At 37.6% G+C, this 22,009-nt stretch overlaps 1 protein-coding gene across 5 annotated transcripts in view; it reads left to right on the forward strand.

The window, feature by feature from the left end:
- The first annotated feature begins 200 nt into the window (after positions 1-200).
- The window catches only part of LOC115224576 (arf-GAP with coiled-coil, ANK repeat and PH domain-containing protein 2-like), a 310,532-nt gene continuing 288,723 nt past the window's right edge, over positions 201-22,009 (forward strand). For 2 of the 5 annotated variants that reach the window (XM_036513288.1, XM_036513289.1), the window contains exon 1: positions 201-663. In XM_036513288.1, the coding sequence (XP_036369181.1) occupies positions 611-663 (53 nt within the window). In that variant the 5' untranslated portion in view covers positions 201-610. The remainder of the gene's footprint in view (positions 664-22,009) is intronic. The other 3 variants (XM_036513290.1, XM_036513291.1, XM_036513292.1) reach the window with 2 other exon arrangements.

Below are 22,009 nucleotides of genomic sequence, written 5' to 3' on the forward strand. Positions count from 1 at the left end.
CGTTGTATTTTAGTATTTAGTGTAATATATTTTTTTTTAAATCGGAAATAGAGAGAGAATAGCGATAAAAAAATATTAATAGTATCGTGGAGTGTCGTTCGTGGTCGGTAATTTCCGTCTTGTTCTCGGTAATGTACGCCACCAGCTCCGTTAATCATCTACTGCTGCTGCTGCTGTGGCTATTGCTACTACTTGTTAGTAGTGCTGCTGCTGCTGCTACTACTTGTTATAGTACCGCTGCTGCTGTTTACTACCGTTAGATAGTATAGCTCGGTGTTTGTGATTCACAAGTAGTAAACATGGAAGTTGGTAGATAGGCTTAATATTTATATTTCACGTCAGTGACAGCCAACAACAACCCCGACGGAAATCATTCATTTAAATCCAAATTAAGACCCCCCGCCTTCTCTCTCTATCTCTACAATCACAACCAAAAATTTATATCAAGTTTTTTAAAGGAATCGTCAGTGCGTTATGTCATGGTGATCTGTAGACAACTGTGTTGGCTTCACTAACTTTTTTGACTTTTTTTTTTACCACTGCTGAAACTTTCCAAAAAAAACCGACAACAAAACTTAATCAAAACCATTTTTTTCTCTCAACACAAACTATGAGACCCGTCATTGAATTTAGGGAATGTCTGAAAGACTCACCATACTTCAGGTAAGTCAAGATTTATTGCTTATCGCTTTTTCCTAAACCGATCATTCTTTCCTTAAGTTATACCCCTCCCATTCTTATCAGTTTCTTTCTTCCTTTCTTTATTTGTTTCCTTCCTTCTTTCTTTCTTTATTTGTTTCCTTCCCTCCTTCTTTCTTTCTTTCTTTGTTTCCTTCCTTCTTTCTTTCTTTCTTTCTTTGCCTTTCTGTCTCTAAATGTTTGTCTGTCTCTTAAACGCCTATCTCTAAGTGCCTATTTTTCTACCTGTCTGTCTATCTGTCTCTAAATGCCTGTTTAATAGTCTATCTATCTGTAAATGTCTGTCTGTCTATGTATCTCTGAATGTCTGTCTATCTATCTATCTATCTATTTGTCTGTCTGTCTATCTATCTATTTGTCTGTCTATCTATCTCTCTCTCAACGCCTGTCTCTCTCCAAATGTCTGTCTATCTAACAGTCTATCTGTATCTGTCTACCTGTATTTAACTGTCTATCTGTATCTGCCTGTCTATTTTTACCTGCTTACTTATCTATCTGAATCTATCTAACTCACTGTCTATCCGTATCTATCTTGTTATCTATCTGTCTATGTCTACTCTGATCGATTTGTCTATGTCTTCGAAGAATTCCTTTCCTTATTTTTCGAAACCTCTATCTTTCAAATAGTTTCCTTTCCGGAATTAACCGTGTCTATGACAGGGGTGGGAGTGAAGAAATGAATACAAAAAAATGAAAATATATAAATAGCAACACCTAATTGTTTAATGAGAAAATAAACTACCACCAGGACGTTTCGGCAGAATTTGCACACAAGATACCGGATAAAATGTCTCGCAGTAATTTCGCCTCGTCATTCTATGTTCTGTACTCGAACTCGGCCCTTGGTCGAGTTTTTTAACCTCCTTTTGCGTATTCATTTTTTTCCAAGTTTGATAATTTAATCTATTACACACTTCTGCTTGTAATGTCGCTCAACCAATGCCCTTGTGACAATAAATTAATCATTGTTATTTATCGTCATGATGATTTAATATTATTAAAATAAGCGCCCGTTAAGTAAGTACTGCCGGGGCAGCTTAATTGGCAGCATCTCCCCCCCGCCTCGTCCTCTTAGATTCGTGGCCTTTTGCCAATGTTATAAATAATTTTTTTTCATTACAGGAAGAGAGCCTCGTCCGAAATGCCTTGTATTTTTTTTACGTTCTGAATTCAAATCCCGCTGAGGTCAGCTTTGCTTTTGATCCTTCGGGGCTCGATAAAACCAAGTGTCAAACAAGTATTGAAGTTGATATAATCGATTGTTCCCTCCCCCCCTCCAATTTCTGGCCTTGTGCCTATCTCAGAAACTATTCGACTGTTCCCCCTTTCCACAAATATTTTTGTCTTGTACTCATGATAGAAATGATTAAAGGGCAGTGGATTAGTAGAATCGTTAATTGATTACTTCGCAATAATTTGTTCTAGCAGTTTACGTTATGACCCCGAATCCTGTCGAGGCCCGAGATCAACCCTGCTTTCACTCTTCTCGGGTCCGACAAAATGCTAATCAGATGTGGAATCGACATTAATCGGAATATGGCCCTCTCTCTCTCTCTCTCAAAAATCTGTGTCCTTGTGCTTTCTTTACGCTTAACAGATCATTGCAGATTCCAATTTTAACTTTTATCCTTCTGGAATCGATTAAACTACGTACCAGTGAACTATTTAGTCAATTGATATGATCAGCTGGTCTTATCCACCCTCAGAATTTGTGTCGTTTTGTATAATTTTGAAAACATAATTACTACTCTAAGCTAGCCCCAAATAATTGAACAGATGTCTGATCAAAAGTGTTTCAGACGCAAACCCCCTTATATTTTTTAGAAATATGTAGCACAACATCTACATTTATCTGAATATCTTTCCGCCCCCATCTATTTTTTTTTTAAACTGTGCGATTTGTGGGAGATTTGACTGCTATTTGTATTAAGTCGAACGAATTCCTTAAGAGACCCCACAATTACGTGTCTGCTTTTAATGTTGGTTCTCGTGTGTTATAAAGCAGGCTAAACACTTTTTCCTCATTTCCTCTCCCGCAGTGACTAGATATTTTAGGTTTCAAAGTAAGGAACGGCTCGCGTAATTAAACCTACACCAAGAACGGAAGAACAACCAGAGGACCTCTATGGAGTCTCTCGACATGTTAAACGTTCAAATTTCCTTTAAAGTTCCTTAAAAATATACCCCTGTCGTTTTAAAATGGAGTGATACTAGGGACAACGTAGTTCTTGATATATAAGTTAAAAGACAGGGTGGTCGTGGGAGTGATTGCCTTTCATCATTGAACCAGACCATTACCAAGGAAGGAGCCTCTATGTGGTCGCACGACTTGCTAGAAATAGCAGCCAAATCTCTAAATTACACTATCCGCCAAAAAGGCAGGATGGTCATGGAAGGGAATTCCTTTTTATCATCGAACAAGAGCATAACCGATGAAGGAGCCTCTCTATGTGGCCGCTCGAATTTGTAGAAATAGTAGACGGATCTCTGAAATTACTCTCTACCGCCAAGAAAGCAGGATGGTCACGATAAGGAATAACCGACGAAGGAACCGCTGTGCGATCGCTCGAATTGCTAGAAATAGCATCTGTATCTCTCCATCTCTTTGAAATTGCATTCTACCGATAAGAAAAGGGTGTCACACACTAGATAACGCAATCTCAGGTACTTCAGACTTCCGAAGATAGAATAGAATAGAATGGAATGGTTGTAACAGCTTTGAGCGCAGCTTCTCTCGTCAGGACTGACCAGTAGCTAAACAACAAGATAACATTATCATCCATTAACGATTGCCGCCTCCCCCTGGGTTTTTGTTTCGTTCTCCATCCAAAGAGGGAAATTTCATTTAGAATTTTCTTCTTTCGTCTGGGTTCATTATTCAGTCCATCGCCACCTACCTTCTTTCTGTCATAAAAGTTGTTGCCATTAAGTTTAAACTGTTGTTTCGTCTCAATTCATGGCCGGAAGGTGTCCCAAACACGACCACCTCTCTTGTTTGCTATGTCTATCTATGACTTCATCGTCCAATGTGTGTCGGTTCTTCGTTTCGAATACAGTAGATAGTGTGATTTAAAGAGAGGGATTTATGTTATTTCTAGCGGGTCGAGCGACTCGCGTTGGCTCCGTTTTACCATTTAATGAGGTGTGTTCGTGCGTATGCCTGAGTGGAATGCATACATGTGAGGGTTGTATGTATGTCTGTAAATGTATGCGAGTAGATTGTGTGTGCATTTGTGAGTGGAGTATGTGTTGTATGTGTGTTTGAGTGTGAGTAAACTGTGAGTGGAATGCGTGTGTGTATGGTGTATGTATGTGTCTTTAAGTATAATATATATGACTGCCAGAGAAAACGATGTGTGCATGTGTGTGTGAATAAAAGAAAGCTTTAAAGTAGGAGCAAGGGAATGTGGTAGAGTGTGCTTGTAAGAAATGCACGATTGTGTGTGAATATATATATATATATATAATATATATATATATATATATATATATATATATATATATATATATATATATATAAAATATATATATGATTGTGAATGAGTAAGTGCGTGTGTGAAAACATGTGCCTGCGAATAAAAGAATGTGTGTTATTAGCGAGACTAAGTGAAAGAGTTTAGCGAACTAATAAGTGTCTCTCTGTGTGAAAGTGAAAGATAGTGAATAAATACTACAGACGAGTGAAAGGCAAGTGTGGGTTAAATAGAAAACCCGAGTAAACCGAGTGTCGGCGCAGGTTTGTGTGTGATACAAAAAGAGAGCGACATGACAGCAATTTAAAACCGAGGGAATAATTGAATAGATAAAAGGACAAAGTACGGTGTTTCATAAGAAATTGGTTGGTCGTGTTTTAGCGGCTATGGAGTTTATTGTTACTGCTCTTTTAAGTGGGGCGACCTGTTTGTTGGCTGGTGAACCCTTGCAGTTTGTTCTGGTGACATAATGACAACTGTTCCATTTTGGTAAAGACTATTAAAGCGACAAACAACTGTCCTCCTTCCTTGACAAAAATATGTTTCCTTAAGAGACATTTCCGAGACATAATTAGCCCCACATGGGTGGGTGTGTGTGTCTACATATGCTTACTTGATATTAGTAATATCAGATTATTATTTTTTGTGGTTATTGTGGCGGCATGCATTATACAAGAATACGGCATGCATTATACAAGTAGCATGCATTATACAAGAACCGTTTACCCGACTCTCTCTCACCATGCATTCGTATAGTAATACGCTTCATATACTTAACAATATACACTGACATCTGTTACGCACACGTGTATATGTGTACATACATGTACATATATTTATATACATACACATTACACTTATATTTACACACACCCATACATAGATACATGTATATATATATATATATATGTATGCACGCAATCGTGTATGTATATATGCATATACATACCTGTAGGTATATGTATATATATACATGTATGTATATATATATATGTGTATATACAGACATGTATATATATATGTGTGTAGGTATATGTATATATATACATGTATGTATATGTATATATGTGTATATACAGACATGTATATATATATGTGTGTAGGTATATGTATATATATACATGTATGTATATATGTGTATATACAGACATGTATATATATATGTGTGTGTGTATATATGTATATATATACATGTATGTATATATGTGTATATACAGACATGTATATATATGTGTGTGTGTATATATGTATATACAGACATGTATGTGTATATATGTATATACAGACATGTATGTATATATATGTATATACAGACATGTATGTATATATATGTATATACAGACATGTATGTATATATATGTATATACAGACATGTATATATATATGTGTATATAGACATGTATGTATATATATGTATACAGACATGTATGTTATATATGTATATACAGACATGTATATATATGTGTATATAGACGTGTGTGTATATATATGTGTATATAGACGTGTGTGTATATATATGTGTATATATATGTATATATAGACATGTGTGTCTAAAAATGTATATATAGACATGTGTGTCTAAAAATGTATATATAGACATGTGTCTATATATGTATATATAGACATGTGTCTATATATGTATATATAGACATGTGTCTATATATGTATATATAGACATGTGTCTATATATGTATATATAGACATGTGTCTATATATGTATATATAGACATGTGTCTATATATGTATATATAGACGTGTGTATATATGTATATATAGACGTGTGTATATATGTATATATAGACGTGTGTATATATGCATATATAGACATGTGTGTATATATGCATATATAGACATGTGTGTATATATGCATATATAGACATGTGTGTATATATGCATATATAGACATGTGTGTATATATGCATATATAGACATGTGTGTATATATGCATATATAGACGTGTGTATATATGCATATATAGACGTGTGTATATATGTATATATAGACGTGTGTATATATGTATATATAGACGTGTGTATATATGTATATATAGACGTGTGTATATATGTATATATAGACGTGTGTATATATGTATATATAGACGTGTGTATATATGTATATATAGACGTGTGTATATATGTATATATAGACGTGTGTGTATATGTATATATATATACATGTATATATATATATATATATATATACATGTATATATATATATACATGTATATATATATATAGACATGTATGTATATACAGACAGGTATGTATTAATGTATATACATACATGTGTATGTATACCCATATATACATGTGTGTGTGTGTACACACACATACATACACACACTAGTACTGTCGAACAACAGCTGTGATATTATATAGACGGAATAATCTATATAATAACAGTCGCCATATTTGTGCCCAAATCTGTCTTTGAGACTAGCAAAGATAGAATATTTAAGTGGTTATTCTACGTTTGTCTGCTAGAAGACTTTGTCTTGCCTTAACTGTCATCTCTTCCCATCTCTGCCACGCCCATTTCATCTTTATTTCTTCCCTGCTATGTGTGTGTATGTATGTGTGAATGTTACTTGTAAGCTACTTGTAGAAAATAAACCTGAGTAAAACTACAATTATGAATGTCTATGTAGATACACATATACAGACTTAATCTGTCTCTCTAGTGTACACACACACATACATACATACATGCATGCATGCATGCATACATGCGTGTTCATATATACGTTTATGTATAGGAGGTGTGTATACTCGCCGACGTGCCTTATATGTACGGAAATGCATGTGCATATGCAACTCTAAGCTTTGCATTTCGCCTGCAAGTGTGCATCATACACGCATGCATGTGTAGCCTTATTTTTAGTTTATGTATCTGTGTGCGTACGAGCAATACATTCCATGACAGAACACGGAATCCAGTATCTTAGGTAAATTCTGTTTTTAGCGGTAGACATCTGGGTTCAGATCTCGTCGAGGTCGATAAATAATCCTCACCAACACACGGGGGGAGTCGGTCGATTACATCTCGTTTCCACTGTCCTTATTTCCCTACAAGCACTAAACCAGGTCGGCTTTCATCAGGTCTTCGTTCCGAGTTCAAACCCCGCCGAGGTCGACTTCACCTTTCAATCCTTTCGGGGTCGATAAAATAAAATAAAATATCAGTCACTCATTATGGTCGGATACAATCGACTTGTCCTTTCCCTCCAATTTGCTGGCCTTGTGTCTAGCAGAATCGCCAGCACGCCGGATAAAAATGCTGAGCGGCATTTCGTCCGTCTTTCTGAGTTCTGAGTTCAAATTTCGCCGAGGTCGACTTTGCCTGTCGTCCTTTCGGGAGTCGATAAAGTGAAGAACCAGTCGAGTACTTGGGTCGATGTAGTCTTCTAACCCCCACATCTTTCAAAATTGCTGACCTTGTGCCAAAATTAGAAAGGATTGTTATTAATACTAGCAGAACTTGAATTTGGAATGTTAAGCGAGGTATTAAGGCGGCGGAGCTGGCAGAAACGTTAGCACGCCGGGCGAAATGCGTAGCCGTATTTCGTCTGTCGTTACGTTGTGAGTTCAAATTCCGCCGAGGTCGACTTTGCCTTTCATCCTTTCAGGGTCGATAAATTAAGTACCAGATGTAATCGACTTAATACTTATGTCTGTCCTTGTTTGTCTCCTCTATGTTTAGCCCCTTGTGGGTAATAAAGAAATAGGTATTAACTCTCGTTTTTATGACGATGATAATAATAGTAATAATAATAATTTAAGTATTAGTATTTGGTAGCTGGGGAGAGGTGGATTTGTAAAAATGTAACCTATGGCCAATGTAAGTAACCATTGCCTGATGTTTCCAACCCTTCACTTTCAGAATTCCTTTAAATCCCACCGGAATTGATACGGTGGGGTAGCATTGAGGCAGACCTAGGTCGATCTTTCTCAACAATACTTATTATATATTAATTACCTCCTCGCTTCCACTACCCACCGCCAGTAATGGGTGGCCTTGCGTTTTTGTTAGACTTTATTATTATTATTATTATTATTAATATTTGTGTTTTCCGTGCCAGGCTGCGTTAGGTGACACAAGTGTTGATGAAAGATGTCGGTTTGAGGTCAACAGTACTTAACAACATAAAGCTCGTAAAAAAAATATATATATATTAAAAATAGGGGGTGAAAAAACAACAAGAAACCCAAACTCATCGCGGCAAGTCTTCCTGCTTTTCAGATGACACATCAGTCGTGTGTGTCTTTTTGTCTTTGTCTCTCTCTCTCTCTCTCTCTCTTTATCTCTCTCTATCCTAATTCATGTGTAACAGGACCCACGATCAGCTGAAACTGATGATGCGTTGTTGATGATGACAGCTCACACAACCTCGTACAGTCACTCTCGCTCGCTCGGCTCTGATATCTTCGTATTATCATTTTTTGAAAAAAATTAAAACAATTTCTCTGCCGCGTTTTCTACATAATTTATGTAGTGCTATGTGTGTAATTATGTATTATGATGATGTTCTAATCATTTCGTTATATGTAATTCCCAACACTTAATGTTTTCTACGCATTGCTTCGCCTCACCCTGGTGGCAAATAAAAGAAATCATTATTATAATAGTTCAAATTCTGCCTAGGTTGATTTTGCCTTTCATCCTTTTGGGGTCGATAATTAAGTACCAGTTGAGTACTGGGGTCGATGTAATCGACTTAACCCCTCCTCAAAATTTCAGGCCTTGTGCCTATAGTAGAAAGGATTATTATTATTATTATTATTAAGGTGGCAAGTTAGCAGAATTGTTAGCACGCCGGACGAAATGCGTAGCGGTATTTTATCTGTCTTTACGTTCTGAGTTCAAATTCCGCTGAGGTCGACTTTGCCTTTCATCCTTTCGGGGTCGATAAATTAAGTATCAGTTGCATACTGGGATCGATCTAATCGAGTAGCCCCTCCCCCCAAATTTCGGGTCTTGTGCCTAGAGTAGAAAAGATTATTATTACTATTATTATTAAGGTGGCGAGCTGGCAGAATCGTTAGCACGCCGGACGAAATGCTTACCGGCATTTTGTCTGTCTGCCCGTTCTGAGTTCAAATTCTGCCAAGGTCAACTTTACCATTCATCCTTTTGGGGTCAATAAATTAAGTACCAGTGAAACACTGAGGTTAAGGTAATCAACTAGTCCTCTCTCCCCAAATTTCAGACTTTGTGCCTATAGTAGAAAGGATTATTATTATTAAGGCGCTGAGCTGGCAGAATCATTAGCAGACCAAATGAAAAGCTTAGTGGTATTTCTCCTGTTGCTATGTTCTGAGTTCAATTTCTGCCGAGGTTGACTTTGCCTTTCATCCTTTCAGGGTCGATAATTAAGCATCAGTTGAGTATTGGGGTCAGTGTAATTGACTTAACCCCTCCCTTTAAATTCAGTGCTTGTGAAAGGGTTATTATTTATTGTGCATTAATGCAATATATGTTTGTAGCTTGTGTGTGCAGATCCGATTATATTGGAATTTAGTGCGCAAAAAGATTTTCAGAGGGTGCGGAGAGGAGTTTCAGTGAATTCACACGAGCTGGCTTTGTTTCCTCATAACTTTCAGAAAAATGGGTATTTCTTATTGAAATTTGCTACAAATAACCCATTTTTCTGAAACAAAATGGACTTGTGGGAATTTTCCAAAACTCCTCTCCCACTCTATAAAAAGAAAAACAAGAAAACTTTCGCAGCAAATTCTAATATAATCGGAATCTACACCATCTGAAGTGCGTATATAGGAAATTTCATTAAAAAGTACTCGTTTTTCTGAAGGTTATGAGGAAACAAAGTTGGTGGTGGTGATGGGGTGCCTGCTGATGTTAATATACGCACACAAATGCATCATAGGAAAATTAGAAGATGCGGTGTGTTATGTGCATAAATATTAGTTAATGATACACTTTAGGCATTAAAGTATAGAGTATTAAACTTAGTTCACACTCTCTCTCTCTCTCTCACAAGCACGCAAAACAAAAATGGGCTTCTGCTGTGTGTGTGTCTACTTTCCAGGTGTTCTGGATGGGAATTCTTGGCAAACTGCAAATTTTTATGTAGTTGTAATTGCGTGCGTATATGTGCATACTTATAAAGTAGCAAGGGTGTGGAGGGAGAGAGAGAAAGAAAGAAAGCAAGCAAGGGGGGAAAGTGAAGAGGGAGCAGGGGAGTGTTCATTATTTTGTGGTACATCCTGAATGAAATACTTGAGAGAGAACGAGAGCTCTTAACAGTGCAAAATGTAAAACAGACCTAGTTTTAATTATATTTAACAACTGTGCCTCGTGCTGCCACACTGTGGCTAGAAACAACAGTGAATTTATAAATAGACCTAACAGCAGAAATCATGCAGGGCAGAGAAAGGGAGAAAGGGAGAATTTAGGAAAGCAAAGAAAAAATAAAAAAAAAGATATCTGGGCCTCAACCTAGAGACATGTGATATCATGAAAAAATTGTATTTTAAGATTAAGATAATGTTGGCAAGCTCTGGTTGAGCGGACTCGTAATCACGAGTCTAGCCATGACCATCATTTTTACTATATCAGGGGCCATGTTTCTTCTCTGCTGTAACCTTTTTTATTGAAGCTTGTAGCATGTGGTTTAATGGAGGTTTGGCTGCTATTTCTAGCAGATTTAGTGACTTGTTGGACTGAAATGTGTATAAAATTGATGTATTGCAAATCCATTGATCTGTCCCAGTAGGTCAGGAAAATAATTAAAACTGATTGTGTTGCTGATAATGATGTAGAAATACTAGTTATTATAAGAGAAGTTTACTGTCCGGTCATATGGTTCTGGGTTCAGTCTCACTGCATGGCACCTGAGTCAAGTGTTTTCCACTCTAGGCCCAGGGCCAACCAAATCCTTGTGGGTGGATTTGGTTGGTTGAAACTGAGAGAAGCTTGTCATGCACACACGTATTCTTTTCTACTCTAGGCACAAGGCCTGAAATTTTTGGGGAGGGGACCAGTCGATTAGATTGACCCCAGTACATGCACCCATATATTTTCACACGACAGGCTTCTTTCAGTTTCCGTCTACCAAATCCACTCACAAGGCTCTGGTCGATCAGAGGCTATAATGGAAGACACTTGCCCAAGGTGCCACGCAGTAGGACTGAACCTAGAACCATGTGGTTGGTAAGCAAGCTGTCTGATGAATGTCTAATAGGAATTTCTTTACATTACTATCTAACTTGTAAATGTTTGTAATTCCTATTACTTTCCCTTTTACTTGTTCCAGTCATTTGACTGCAGCCATGCTGGAGCATCGCCTTTAGTCGAGCAAATTGACTCCAGGACTTATTCTTTGTAAGCCTATTCTATCGGTCTCTTTGGCTGAATTGCTAAGTTACAGGGACCTAAACACACCAGCATCGGTTGTCAAGCGATGTTGGGGTGACAAACACAGACACACATACATATATACGACGGGCTTCTTTCAGTTTCCGTCTACCAAATCCACTCATAAGGCTTTAGTCGGCCCGAGCCTATAGTAGAGAAGACACTTGCCCAAGGTGCCACGCAGTGGTACTGAACCCGGAACAATGTGGTTGGTAAGCAAGCTACTTACCACACAGCCACTTTTTCCAAGTGTGCATGGGTTAGGAAATGGAACCCGTGTAATGGAGAGTAAATAATACCAAGAAATTTTCAATTTCCTGTTTTTTTATGCAATAACTCTGATGTTTCCATAATTCTCAATTTTAATATGTATTTTAAATAACATACTGAAGCGACTATAGACACATTGATTGTTAAAACGGAATTAGCAGCTGTACTTTAAGAGGAAACAGCTGAAAATTATCCTAACTAACTATATATATATGTATATATATATATATATATATATATATATATATATATGCTGTGACTGTGAAGACCCGACAAATGAAGTGAGTGCATGGTTCGCAGGATGGCCTGCTTTGCTAACCTAGGATCGTAGAGTGACCCGCTGTTCTTGAGGAGTCAAGTATGTCAACACCAACATCAAAATAATAATCAAATGGAAATTGTAGTTAAGATACTCACGTTGGTGACATGTAAAAAGCACCGTCTGAATGTGGCAGATGCCAGCACCCCCTGACTGGCGTCCGTGTCGGTGACACGTAAAGGCACCAACCGATTGTGGCCGTTTGCCAGCCACCTCTGGCCCCTGTGCCGGTGGCACGTAAAAAGAACCCACTACACTCACGGAGTGGTTGGCATTAGGAAGGGCATCCAGCTGTAGAAACACTGTCAGATCAGACTGGAGCCTGGTGCAGCCTCCTGGCTTCCCAGATCCTGGTCGAACTGTTCAACCCATGCTAACATGGAAAGCGGACGTTAAACGATGATGATGATGATGATGAAGGATTTTAAAATATTCATTGAAGAAGTGGCAGATACAATGTTCAGTAACATCTGGAATAGGTCAAAAGGCTTTTCAAAGTTTGTGTCATGAAAAATTGAAAATTTACACTAACAATGGTGTTCATTTGTTGAACAATATCAATTTTATTTATTGTTTGACTTCATCATCATCATCGATGTTGTTTTTATGTTCACTTTTCCAAGTGTGCATGGGTTGGACAGATTTTGCTTTGTTAGAGCTTTCTATGACTGGATGGCATTCCTGTCACCTATCATCATTATCTGTTTCCAAGTAAGGTAATATTTCCCCTGAGCAGATGGGTTTTCGCTGAAACTTGGAAATAAAAGACACCGCTTGCGTGATGGTGACACTCATTTACATCTATTATACAAAGTCAAAGCAGTGAGACAGTAACACACGCATACACAAATGCAACTATCACTCCATCGGTTACGACAACAATCCAATCAACGGAACACCTCACTCATGAAATTAACATGTATGTGGCTGAGCACTTCACAGATATGTGTACCCTTAATGTAGCTCCGAGGGAGATTCATTCAGTGTGACACAGAGTGTGATAAGGCTTGTATCAGAGTGTGATAGGGATTGTATTTAAAGCTCTTTAAATACAAACCTTTGACTCTGTAACACTGTATATAAATTCTCTACTGGGAATGACCAAGTTTAAAAATCTGCTCGATCTCACTCATAAGGGAATCTTACATTGCTTATAAACTCTATATTTGGAAGGACACATTTTAAACTCTGTTGGACTTTTGGACTTTACTCATAGGATATTGGAATATTGCATATATACCATTATGCCTGTAAAATGGATTTACAACTTCAATACCCATACGTTTCTTGCATCTATTTTCTTTCCTCCACCTCACTCTCTATTTTGTGTCACATCTAAACTAACTATGACTTAGCTATCCTTTCACACCGTCTCTGATGAAGGGATATTATTAATAAATATCCTAGAAACAGCTGTAAGACCTATCTATAAATGCTCTAATATCTACACAGCCTTGGTTTTTTTATCTTATTACGCAAAAAATTCTTATATACACATGCTGACATAGAACCAATGTTGAACCCTTTATTCACAATATTACTGAATCTGGAACTTAACTATGGTCTGTCTATAGCACTTATTCAGCATTACCTGACACCTTTGGGTCTCAATGACACCATTATCTCCTATATATATACTAGCAGTATCGCTCGGGTTTGTAAGGGAAATAACTATATAAGCATTTTTAGAGAGTTATAGCAAAAAAATTAGCAAAAAAATGCATTAAAAATGGAATAAAAAATGATTGTAAATTTTTTTTAAATCGTAGACTCATCGTAGACACTTTCTTAGCCATTTCTGTTTTGGTGTCTTCAAGCCATGAAGTCGTTGTTCTAAAAGAACGCTGGTCTCCTTGACAATGCTTTACGACGTTGATTTCCTTACACTCCCTTCCCCACAGCTTCACGAGGGAGGGAAGAAGGGGGAGAAGCAACACAGGTGCAGGTGTGACCATGGACGCCAACTCCACCGCCATCGACACATGAAAAAATATGCGTTAAAATGGAAAAAAATGATGTTAAATTATTTTTAAAATTGTAGACTCATCATAGATGCACGCTAATACCCAGACGGGCTCGATATGAATCATGACTATAAGATACCCGAATTTGGTTAAACTGCACCGCAAAATGTGGGAGTAGTTAGGAATCTAAATCGAAGGGGACAGACACTGACACAACTACAGTTTTATATATATAGATATATATATAAAGTTCAGCAAAATTTAGATTCAAATGAATATGGTACTTAAGTCAGATGCACCAGAATTTTGTATGGTGTTATCCATATAAATCCATGGGGTAATTATAATCAAAATAAGCAACATATATATATATATATATATTCAAATAAACACTCCAAAGAAATATAAACAGGATGTATTTCCTGGACTAAAAAGTTCATTGGTTGACCAAGATACCTTCATGGAATGTGAGCAAAGGAGGTTTGCAGTCCACACACTTCTTACATCGGTGTTTGCATCCTATTGGTGAAGGAGCTTTCATCCTGTTGTTCAAAAAAGTAGTCAACAGCTGATATGACGTAACCATCACTTCAACACTGGTTTCCAGCAAAATGTTTTGGACCCTTGGTAAAGCAGGAGCATCATCCCCTAATGTAGCAACCATGTCAGCATGAATATTATTGGGAGCTAAATCCTTTTCTGCAGGTACTTGATAACCCCACAATGCCAAATTTTGTCAATTTTTCAAGAGAAGTTACTATTAGTTACTTTTGAAGTTTTCTTTGAACACTGAGATATGAGTTTACCTGGAAAGAAACGAGAGGTATTAATAAAAAACATTGAAAGATTTTAAAGGAAGCAGAGCAAGTGATAAGAATTAGAGTCCTATCTCTCTGACCTCTCATGTTAGCAAAGCCATGGCATACATTGTCAGAAGAAAATGGCTGGAACTGTCTGTCTGAATCCTATTAATTAGCATACAATTTGACTTCTTTCCAGGAAGGAATTGCCTTAAACAGTTACTATAGTATTATGACTGGGTACTGAAACAGCTCAACCATTCTAATGTGGATGCGTTATATCTCACCTCTGGCAAGGCCTATGACAAAATTTATCATGAGATGATTTGTCACAAACAATATGACCTTAGTTTTGTTACAAAACTAGGTGAGTAGTTACATGATTTTTTCAAAAGACAGGATTCAGACAGACAGTTCCAGCCATTTATTCTTAGTGGAATCTCTCAGGAAACTGCACTAGGATTGCTACTGTTCATTGTGGCTCTCTTAGACATACAGTCAACCACTATCATCAGGTATGCTAATGATACAAAAGTATAACAAACAGTCAAGGACCTTGATGATACCTCAAAATTACAGAAAGATCTGAATGCTGTATTTTAAGAGGGCACTTCAGCTCACAGTCTATAATCAGAATATACAAGACTATAATCAGAATACACAAGAAGGTGGCGAGCTGGCAGAAACGTTAGCATGCCGGGCGAAATGCTTAGCGGTATTTCATCTGCCGCTATGTTCTGAGTTCAAATTCCACCGAGGTCGACTTTGCCTTTCATCCTTTCGGGGCGATTAAATAAGTACCAGTTATGCACTGGGGTCGATATAATCGACTTAATCCATTTGTCTGTCCTTGTTTGTCCTCTGTGTGTTTAGCCCCTTGTGGGTAGTAAAGAAATAGGTATTTCGTCTGCTGTTACATTCTGAGTTCAAATTCCGCCGAGGTCGACTTTGCCTTTCATCCTTTTGGGGGCGATTAAATAAGTACCAGTTACGCACTGGGGTCGATGTAATCGACTTAATCCGTTTGTTTGTCCTTGTTTGTCCTCTGTGTGTTTAGCCCCTTGTGGGTAGTAAAGAAATAGGTATTTCGTCTGCCGTTACGTTCTGAGTTCAAATTCCGCCGAGGTCGACTTTGCCTTTCATCCTTTTGGGGGCGATTAAATAAGTACCAGCTATGCACTGGGGTCGATGTAATCTACTTAATTCCTTTGTCTATCCTTGTTTGTTCCCTCTATGTTTAGCCGCTTGTGGGCAATAAAGAAATAAGAATGTACAAGACCAAGGTGTATTGCAATCTCTGAGTCAGTGCACGACCTGGGAATCTGCATTTGTTGTGACATCATTCTGCACGCATGTTATTAACCCTTCAGCATTCAGATTACTGTGTCAAATGTCATCATCATCATTTAGCGTCCGCTTTCCATGCTAGCATGGGTTGGACGGTTCAACGGGGGTCTGTGAAGCTGGAAGGCTGCACCAGGCTCCAGTCAGATCTGGCAGTGTTTCTACGGCTGGATGCCCTTCCTAATGCCAACCACTCCGTGAGTGTAGTGGGTGCTTTTTATGTGCCACTGGCACAGGTGCCAGACAGAGCTGGCAAACGGCCACGAACGGATGGTGCTTTTACGTGTCACCGGCACGGGGCCAGGCGAACGCCTATTTATCTATATTGTTTGCAATTAATCATGTATTATCTTATAGCTTTTGGGTTTTCGATGTTGTGATTGTTTACTTTTTGAGTGACATTATAGGGTAGGTGTGAGAAGCCAGATCTGGTCACTTTTAACATAAAACCGGTAGAATATTTGGGCTGGATATGGCCGGTTTAAATGCTAAAGGGTTAAGATGGCTACAATATGCAGGTAATTGACTGGTTGGATTCTGAAATCATTCAAAACATAGAAAAAGGAAACCATGTTGTTCCTATGGAAAACATTTCTTCTCAATCATCTGAATTAAGAGGGGGCGCTGAAAAGTACTTGGCTTTGGGTAAAATAAAATACAGGGGGATCAGTTAATTATTTTATTCAGCATATTCCCCTCTCAGATTCACACACTTATTGCAGCAGTCCTTCAGTTTTTCTAAGTCCTGTAAAAGAACTTGGAAGGCTGAGCCCCCAACCAGGCCTTTGGTGATACTCTTAACCCTTTAGCATTTAAACCGGCCATATCCGGCCAAAAGTATTCAGCCTGTTTTATGTTCAAACTGGCCAGATCTGGTCTCTCACACTAACCCTACAATATCGTTTTAAAAATTATAACAGCTACCTCATCAAAATCTCATAGCTACAAGATAATGCTTGATTAGTTCAAAACAATGTGGATGAAGAAGCATTAATTTTGGCAGAATAATTTGAAAAACTAAAGGGTTAAAGCCAGGAGCTTTTCAGCATCCCATTGTACTGCTCCCCATTATAGCTGGCATAGAGTTTTGAATTAACAGCAGAACTGGAGGCAAAAAGGTTGCTTTAGTGCTACAGACAAGCTACCAGCAGATCTAAAAGAGCTTGACCCTCTATGCCACATTATTGGAAGCAAACTGCTTAACCAATAGGCTATGCACCTTCACTTATATGATGGGTAACACTCCAGTATCTTTTGACTTTTATTTGTTTCAGTCATTAGACTGTGGCAATGCTGGGGCATTGCTTTAAAGAATTTTTAGTTGAATGTATTAGTGACACCATTATTTGTTTTTAAAGTATTTTACTTATTCTATCAGTCTCTTTTGCCAAATTGCTTAGTTATGGGGACATAAATACACCAACACCAGTTGTGAAGTGCTTGTGGTGGGGACAAGCACAACATCACACACACACACACACGCACATATGTATGCATACATATATATGACAAGCTTCTTTCAGTTTCTGTCTACAAAATCCACTCACAAGGCTTTGGTTAACCCGAGGCTATAGTAGAAGTCACTTGCCCAAGGTGTCATCCGGTGGGACTGAACCCTTGAGCTATGTGGTCGGGAATCATCTAACTTCTAACCACACATCCACGCCTAATTTTCATTGTTAATATCGTTTGTTGTTCCCATTGTTTTGTGGTTAATAAAACAAACAAAAGCCAGCTTAATTATATAATGAAGGGAGATCGGATAGAGTGGAGGGGTTACTACAGCTAAAGCCCAAACAGGTGCAGCAGAGGGAGACAATGGTGTTGTAACTGAAAACCAGCTGGATCTTAAATGGCACACAAAGGAACAGGCCTGCATGTGTGTGTCTGTGTGTGTGTGTGTGTGTGTGTGAGCAAGTGTACACACACGCACACAATAGACAGATACGTGTGCACATATGTAGATCTTGACATACATACACAAACACTTGTGTGCAAGAGCAGGAGAAAGGGGCTCTAGAAATTAATCTTTCTAAGTAATTAATTAGCAGTCATTATTTTAGATGTGTGTGTGTACATGTATGTATATGAACATATGAAAATGTATATACACATAAATTCATTCCATTCAATTTATTGTATATGAAACAAACTGTATATTCATCAGTGTAGATTCACTTTCCCATGGTGTTATATATATACATATAATATGTATATATATATATATATATATATATATATGTCTATGTATGCACATGTATGTTGTTTACTCTTACTCCCTCTTTTACTTGTTTCAGTCATTTTGGCTGTGGCCCCAGGACTTATTCTTTGTAAGCTTAGTACTTTTGCCGAACCGCTAAGTTACGGGGACGTAAACACACCAGCATCGATTGTCAATCGATGTTGTGGGGGACAAACACTGACACACAAACATATACACACACACACATGCATATATATATATATAGTTAATCCAAACATGAAAACACAAAGAGAAGACACAACAATGTGAGGACATGGAACAAGTATAGTGTTATTGGACGCTCAGGAAAGAAGGAGGGTTTAACGTTTTGAGCGGAGCTCTTCATCAGAAACATAGGAAAAGGAAAGATCCAAAGAAGGAAAGACAGAGGAAAAATCGCCAACGGTACACACGCGGTCACGTTTTGAAATATATGTATATATATACATACATATATATGACAGGCTTCTTTTCAGTTTCCGTCTACCAAATCCACTCACAAGGCTTTGGTTGACCCGAGGCTATAGTAAAAGACACTTGCTCAAGGTGCCACATAGTGAGACTTAGCCGAAACCATGTGGTTGGTAAGCAAGCTGCTTACCACACAGCCACTCCTACGCTGTTTGTGTGCATATATATATGTGATTGTGTACATACATATTTGTATGTGCGTATATATATATATTATATATATATATGCTTATGTGTAGCATGTGTATGTACACATGAATATAATATTTTCCTGTGGGTGTTAACTCTGGAGTATAACTTATCAATCTCATCCACAGGTCCAGGTTATCAAAGGAAGAGACTGAATCCAGTGCAACAATAGTAAATTCATATAATAAACGACCATGCTTACTCCATTCTGCTTGTTTATAATTTTGTGTGTGTGTGTGTATAAATGTATATATCTGTCTATACATGCAAGTCTGTATGTGTTAATGGTTAATTTGTACCCTTACATACACACACGCACAAATGTACATTTGTATACATTTGTATGTGTGTATGTAATTGGCGCTCTGGCCAATTTCCACGATGTTTTTAATAGTGTTAGTATAGTTCTTTTTAGAGTTTTATCTAAAATGGTTAGTTTAGGAAGCTCGCCCCCCCCCCACTTCTTGCTTCCCCAGTCTCTCCCTCCTGCTACACACCTACCCTGTTACCAGAGGTTTCTGGTGGTAGTCCAGACATAAGTATTTCTTTGTTAGTCACTGTTCTTTGAGTTCTCTTTTGCCAAACTCCCAACCCAACCCACTCCAGTACACCTACACTCATACTCACTTTTACATTTGTGTGTGTGTGTGTATATATGGATGTATGTATGTGTGTGTATGGATGTTTGTTGTGTATCTATGCTTGTATGTATGTGTGTGTATGGATGTTTGTTGTGTATCTATGCTTGTATATATGTGTGTGTGTGTTTTCTTTGCACTCTATATACACATACACACATGGATATACGTGCATATTTAGTCATGTATATATACATGTATGCATATACAGCTGTTTGTCGATGCATATATATATATATATATATATATATATATATATATATACACGTGTGCATATATGTATGTGTGTGTCAGTGTATGTATATATAAATATATATGTATGTGTATGTATGTATGTATGTATGTATGTATGTATATATGTGTGTATGTATGTATATGTATGTATATATATATGTGTGTATGTATGTATGTATGTGTATGTATGTATGTATGTATATGTGTATGTATGTATGTATATGTATGTGTATGTATGTATATGTATGTATATATATATATGTATATGTATGTATATGTATGTATATATATATGTATATGTATGTGTATGTATGTATATGTATGTATATATATATGTATGTATATGTATGTATGTATATGTATGTATATATTTATATGTGTATGTATGTATGTATGTATATATATGTATGTATATATATACATATATATATTTTATACACACACACACACACACATATAATGTGTGTATACATGTATCCACACATAGTTAATGGTTTAAATAATTGAAGCTGTTGTTTTCAATGCAGGTGGGATTGAAATTAGGAAATTGGGTTTCTTTTTGTTGTTGTTAAAACTGACCAGCTTTTATATAGTAGTGGTCGTCGTGGCAGCGTTAATAATGTCATTGATGGTAGTGGTGGGGATGGTTTTAGTAGTGTTTATGTTGTTGGTGGTCATAGGAAGTGGTCGTTGCAGCAGTTTGTATTAGAAGTAATACTCGTTGTTGAGCCAAAGGTTGATTAAAGCAGATCTATGATCAGTGACATTCTAGGCATGACCATCTCGTCTTTCATTAACATCATTTTACGTGGCTGTGTGTAAAGTAGCTTACTTACGGACCACATGGTTCCAGGTTCAGTCCCACTGCGTGGCACCTTGGGCAAGTGTCTTCTACTATAGCTTCATCATCGTAACCAATAAGTTGACATGGAGTATTCTAGCCATCTGATCAACAATGGAGCTCTGTACTCATCATTGCATTATATGTAAATGGCTGAGTATCTCACAGACAGTAGTACCTATAATGTAATCATCAGGCAGAATCTGTGGCCCTTTGAATCAAAGCTCTAATTTATTTCAGGAGTTTCCCTACAGATTTTGCTACCCAATTTCACCCCCAAGTTTTGGGTCAAGTCAATGGTAGAAAACACCCGAAGGTTCAGTCCACTGAGATGAACCTGAATTCTCATGATTGCTGAGTATACTTCTTAACTACTGTATTTTCCGGCACAGAAATTGATGTATTCTATAATTTTTATCTATTTATGCGCCCTTTTCAAGCCTAGCCAGGCTCATGGGCCTGGTTTCCTGGTTTCTATGGCGTATGTGTTCCCCCCAGCTGGACGGGACACCAGTCCATCGCAGCCGTTTACATATAATGCAATGAGTACAGAGCTCCACTGCTGATCAAGAAACAGGAAGAATGAGTGAGAGAAAGTTGTGGCGAAAGAGTACAACGGGGATGGCCACCACCCCCTGCTGGAGCCTTGTGGAGCTTTTAGGTGTTTTCGCTCGATAAACACATACAATGCCCGGTCTGGGAACTGAAACCGCGATCCTCCGACTGTGAGTCTGCTGCTCTAACCACTGGGTCATTGCACCTCCAGTATTCTATAATGCAAGTATTCAATTACCATCTCTATCTTTCCAAACCCTGCTGTACTTCATATGGAATCTTTGGTCTACCAAAATTGCCTTGGTGAATAAAGTAACCTATCTTTATTTTGGCTGTAAATTTTGGTTTGAAAATTTCAGCTCACATGCCAGAAATTATGGTACATGGCCATACCTCACCCCGACATACACATTTAAATTTATGAACTTGTGTGGTGTTCTTGGGTTCACGGTCCTCATTGAGCTGTTTATGATTGTCCTAACCTCAGTGAATTTATGCACACTTTCCTCTCAACCTTCTATATCTAATCACTCAAAAACTGCCATATCACAAACAGAACTTATAATGGCAAAGTACCAAAATTAAATATAATTTT

Source organism: Octopus sinensis, linkage group LG25 (genome assembly GCF_006345805.1).
Source record: "Octopus sinensis linkage group LG25, ASM634580v1, whole genome shotgun sequence".
Classification (NCBI taxonomy): Eukaryota; Metazoa; Mollusca; class Cephalopoda; order Octopoda; family Octopodidae; genus Octopus; species Octopus sinensis.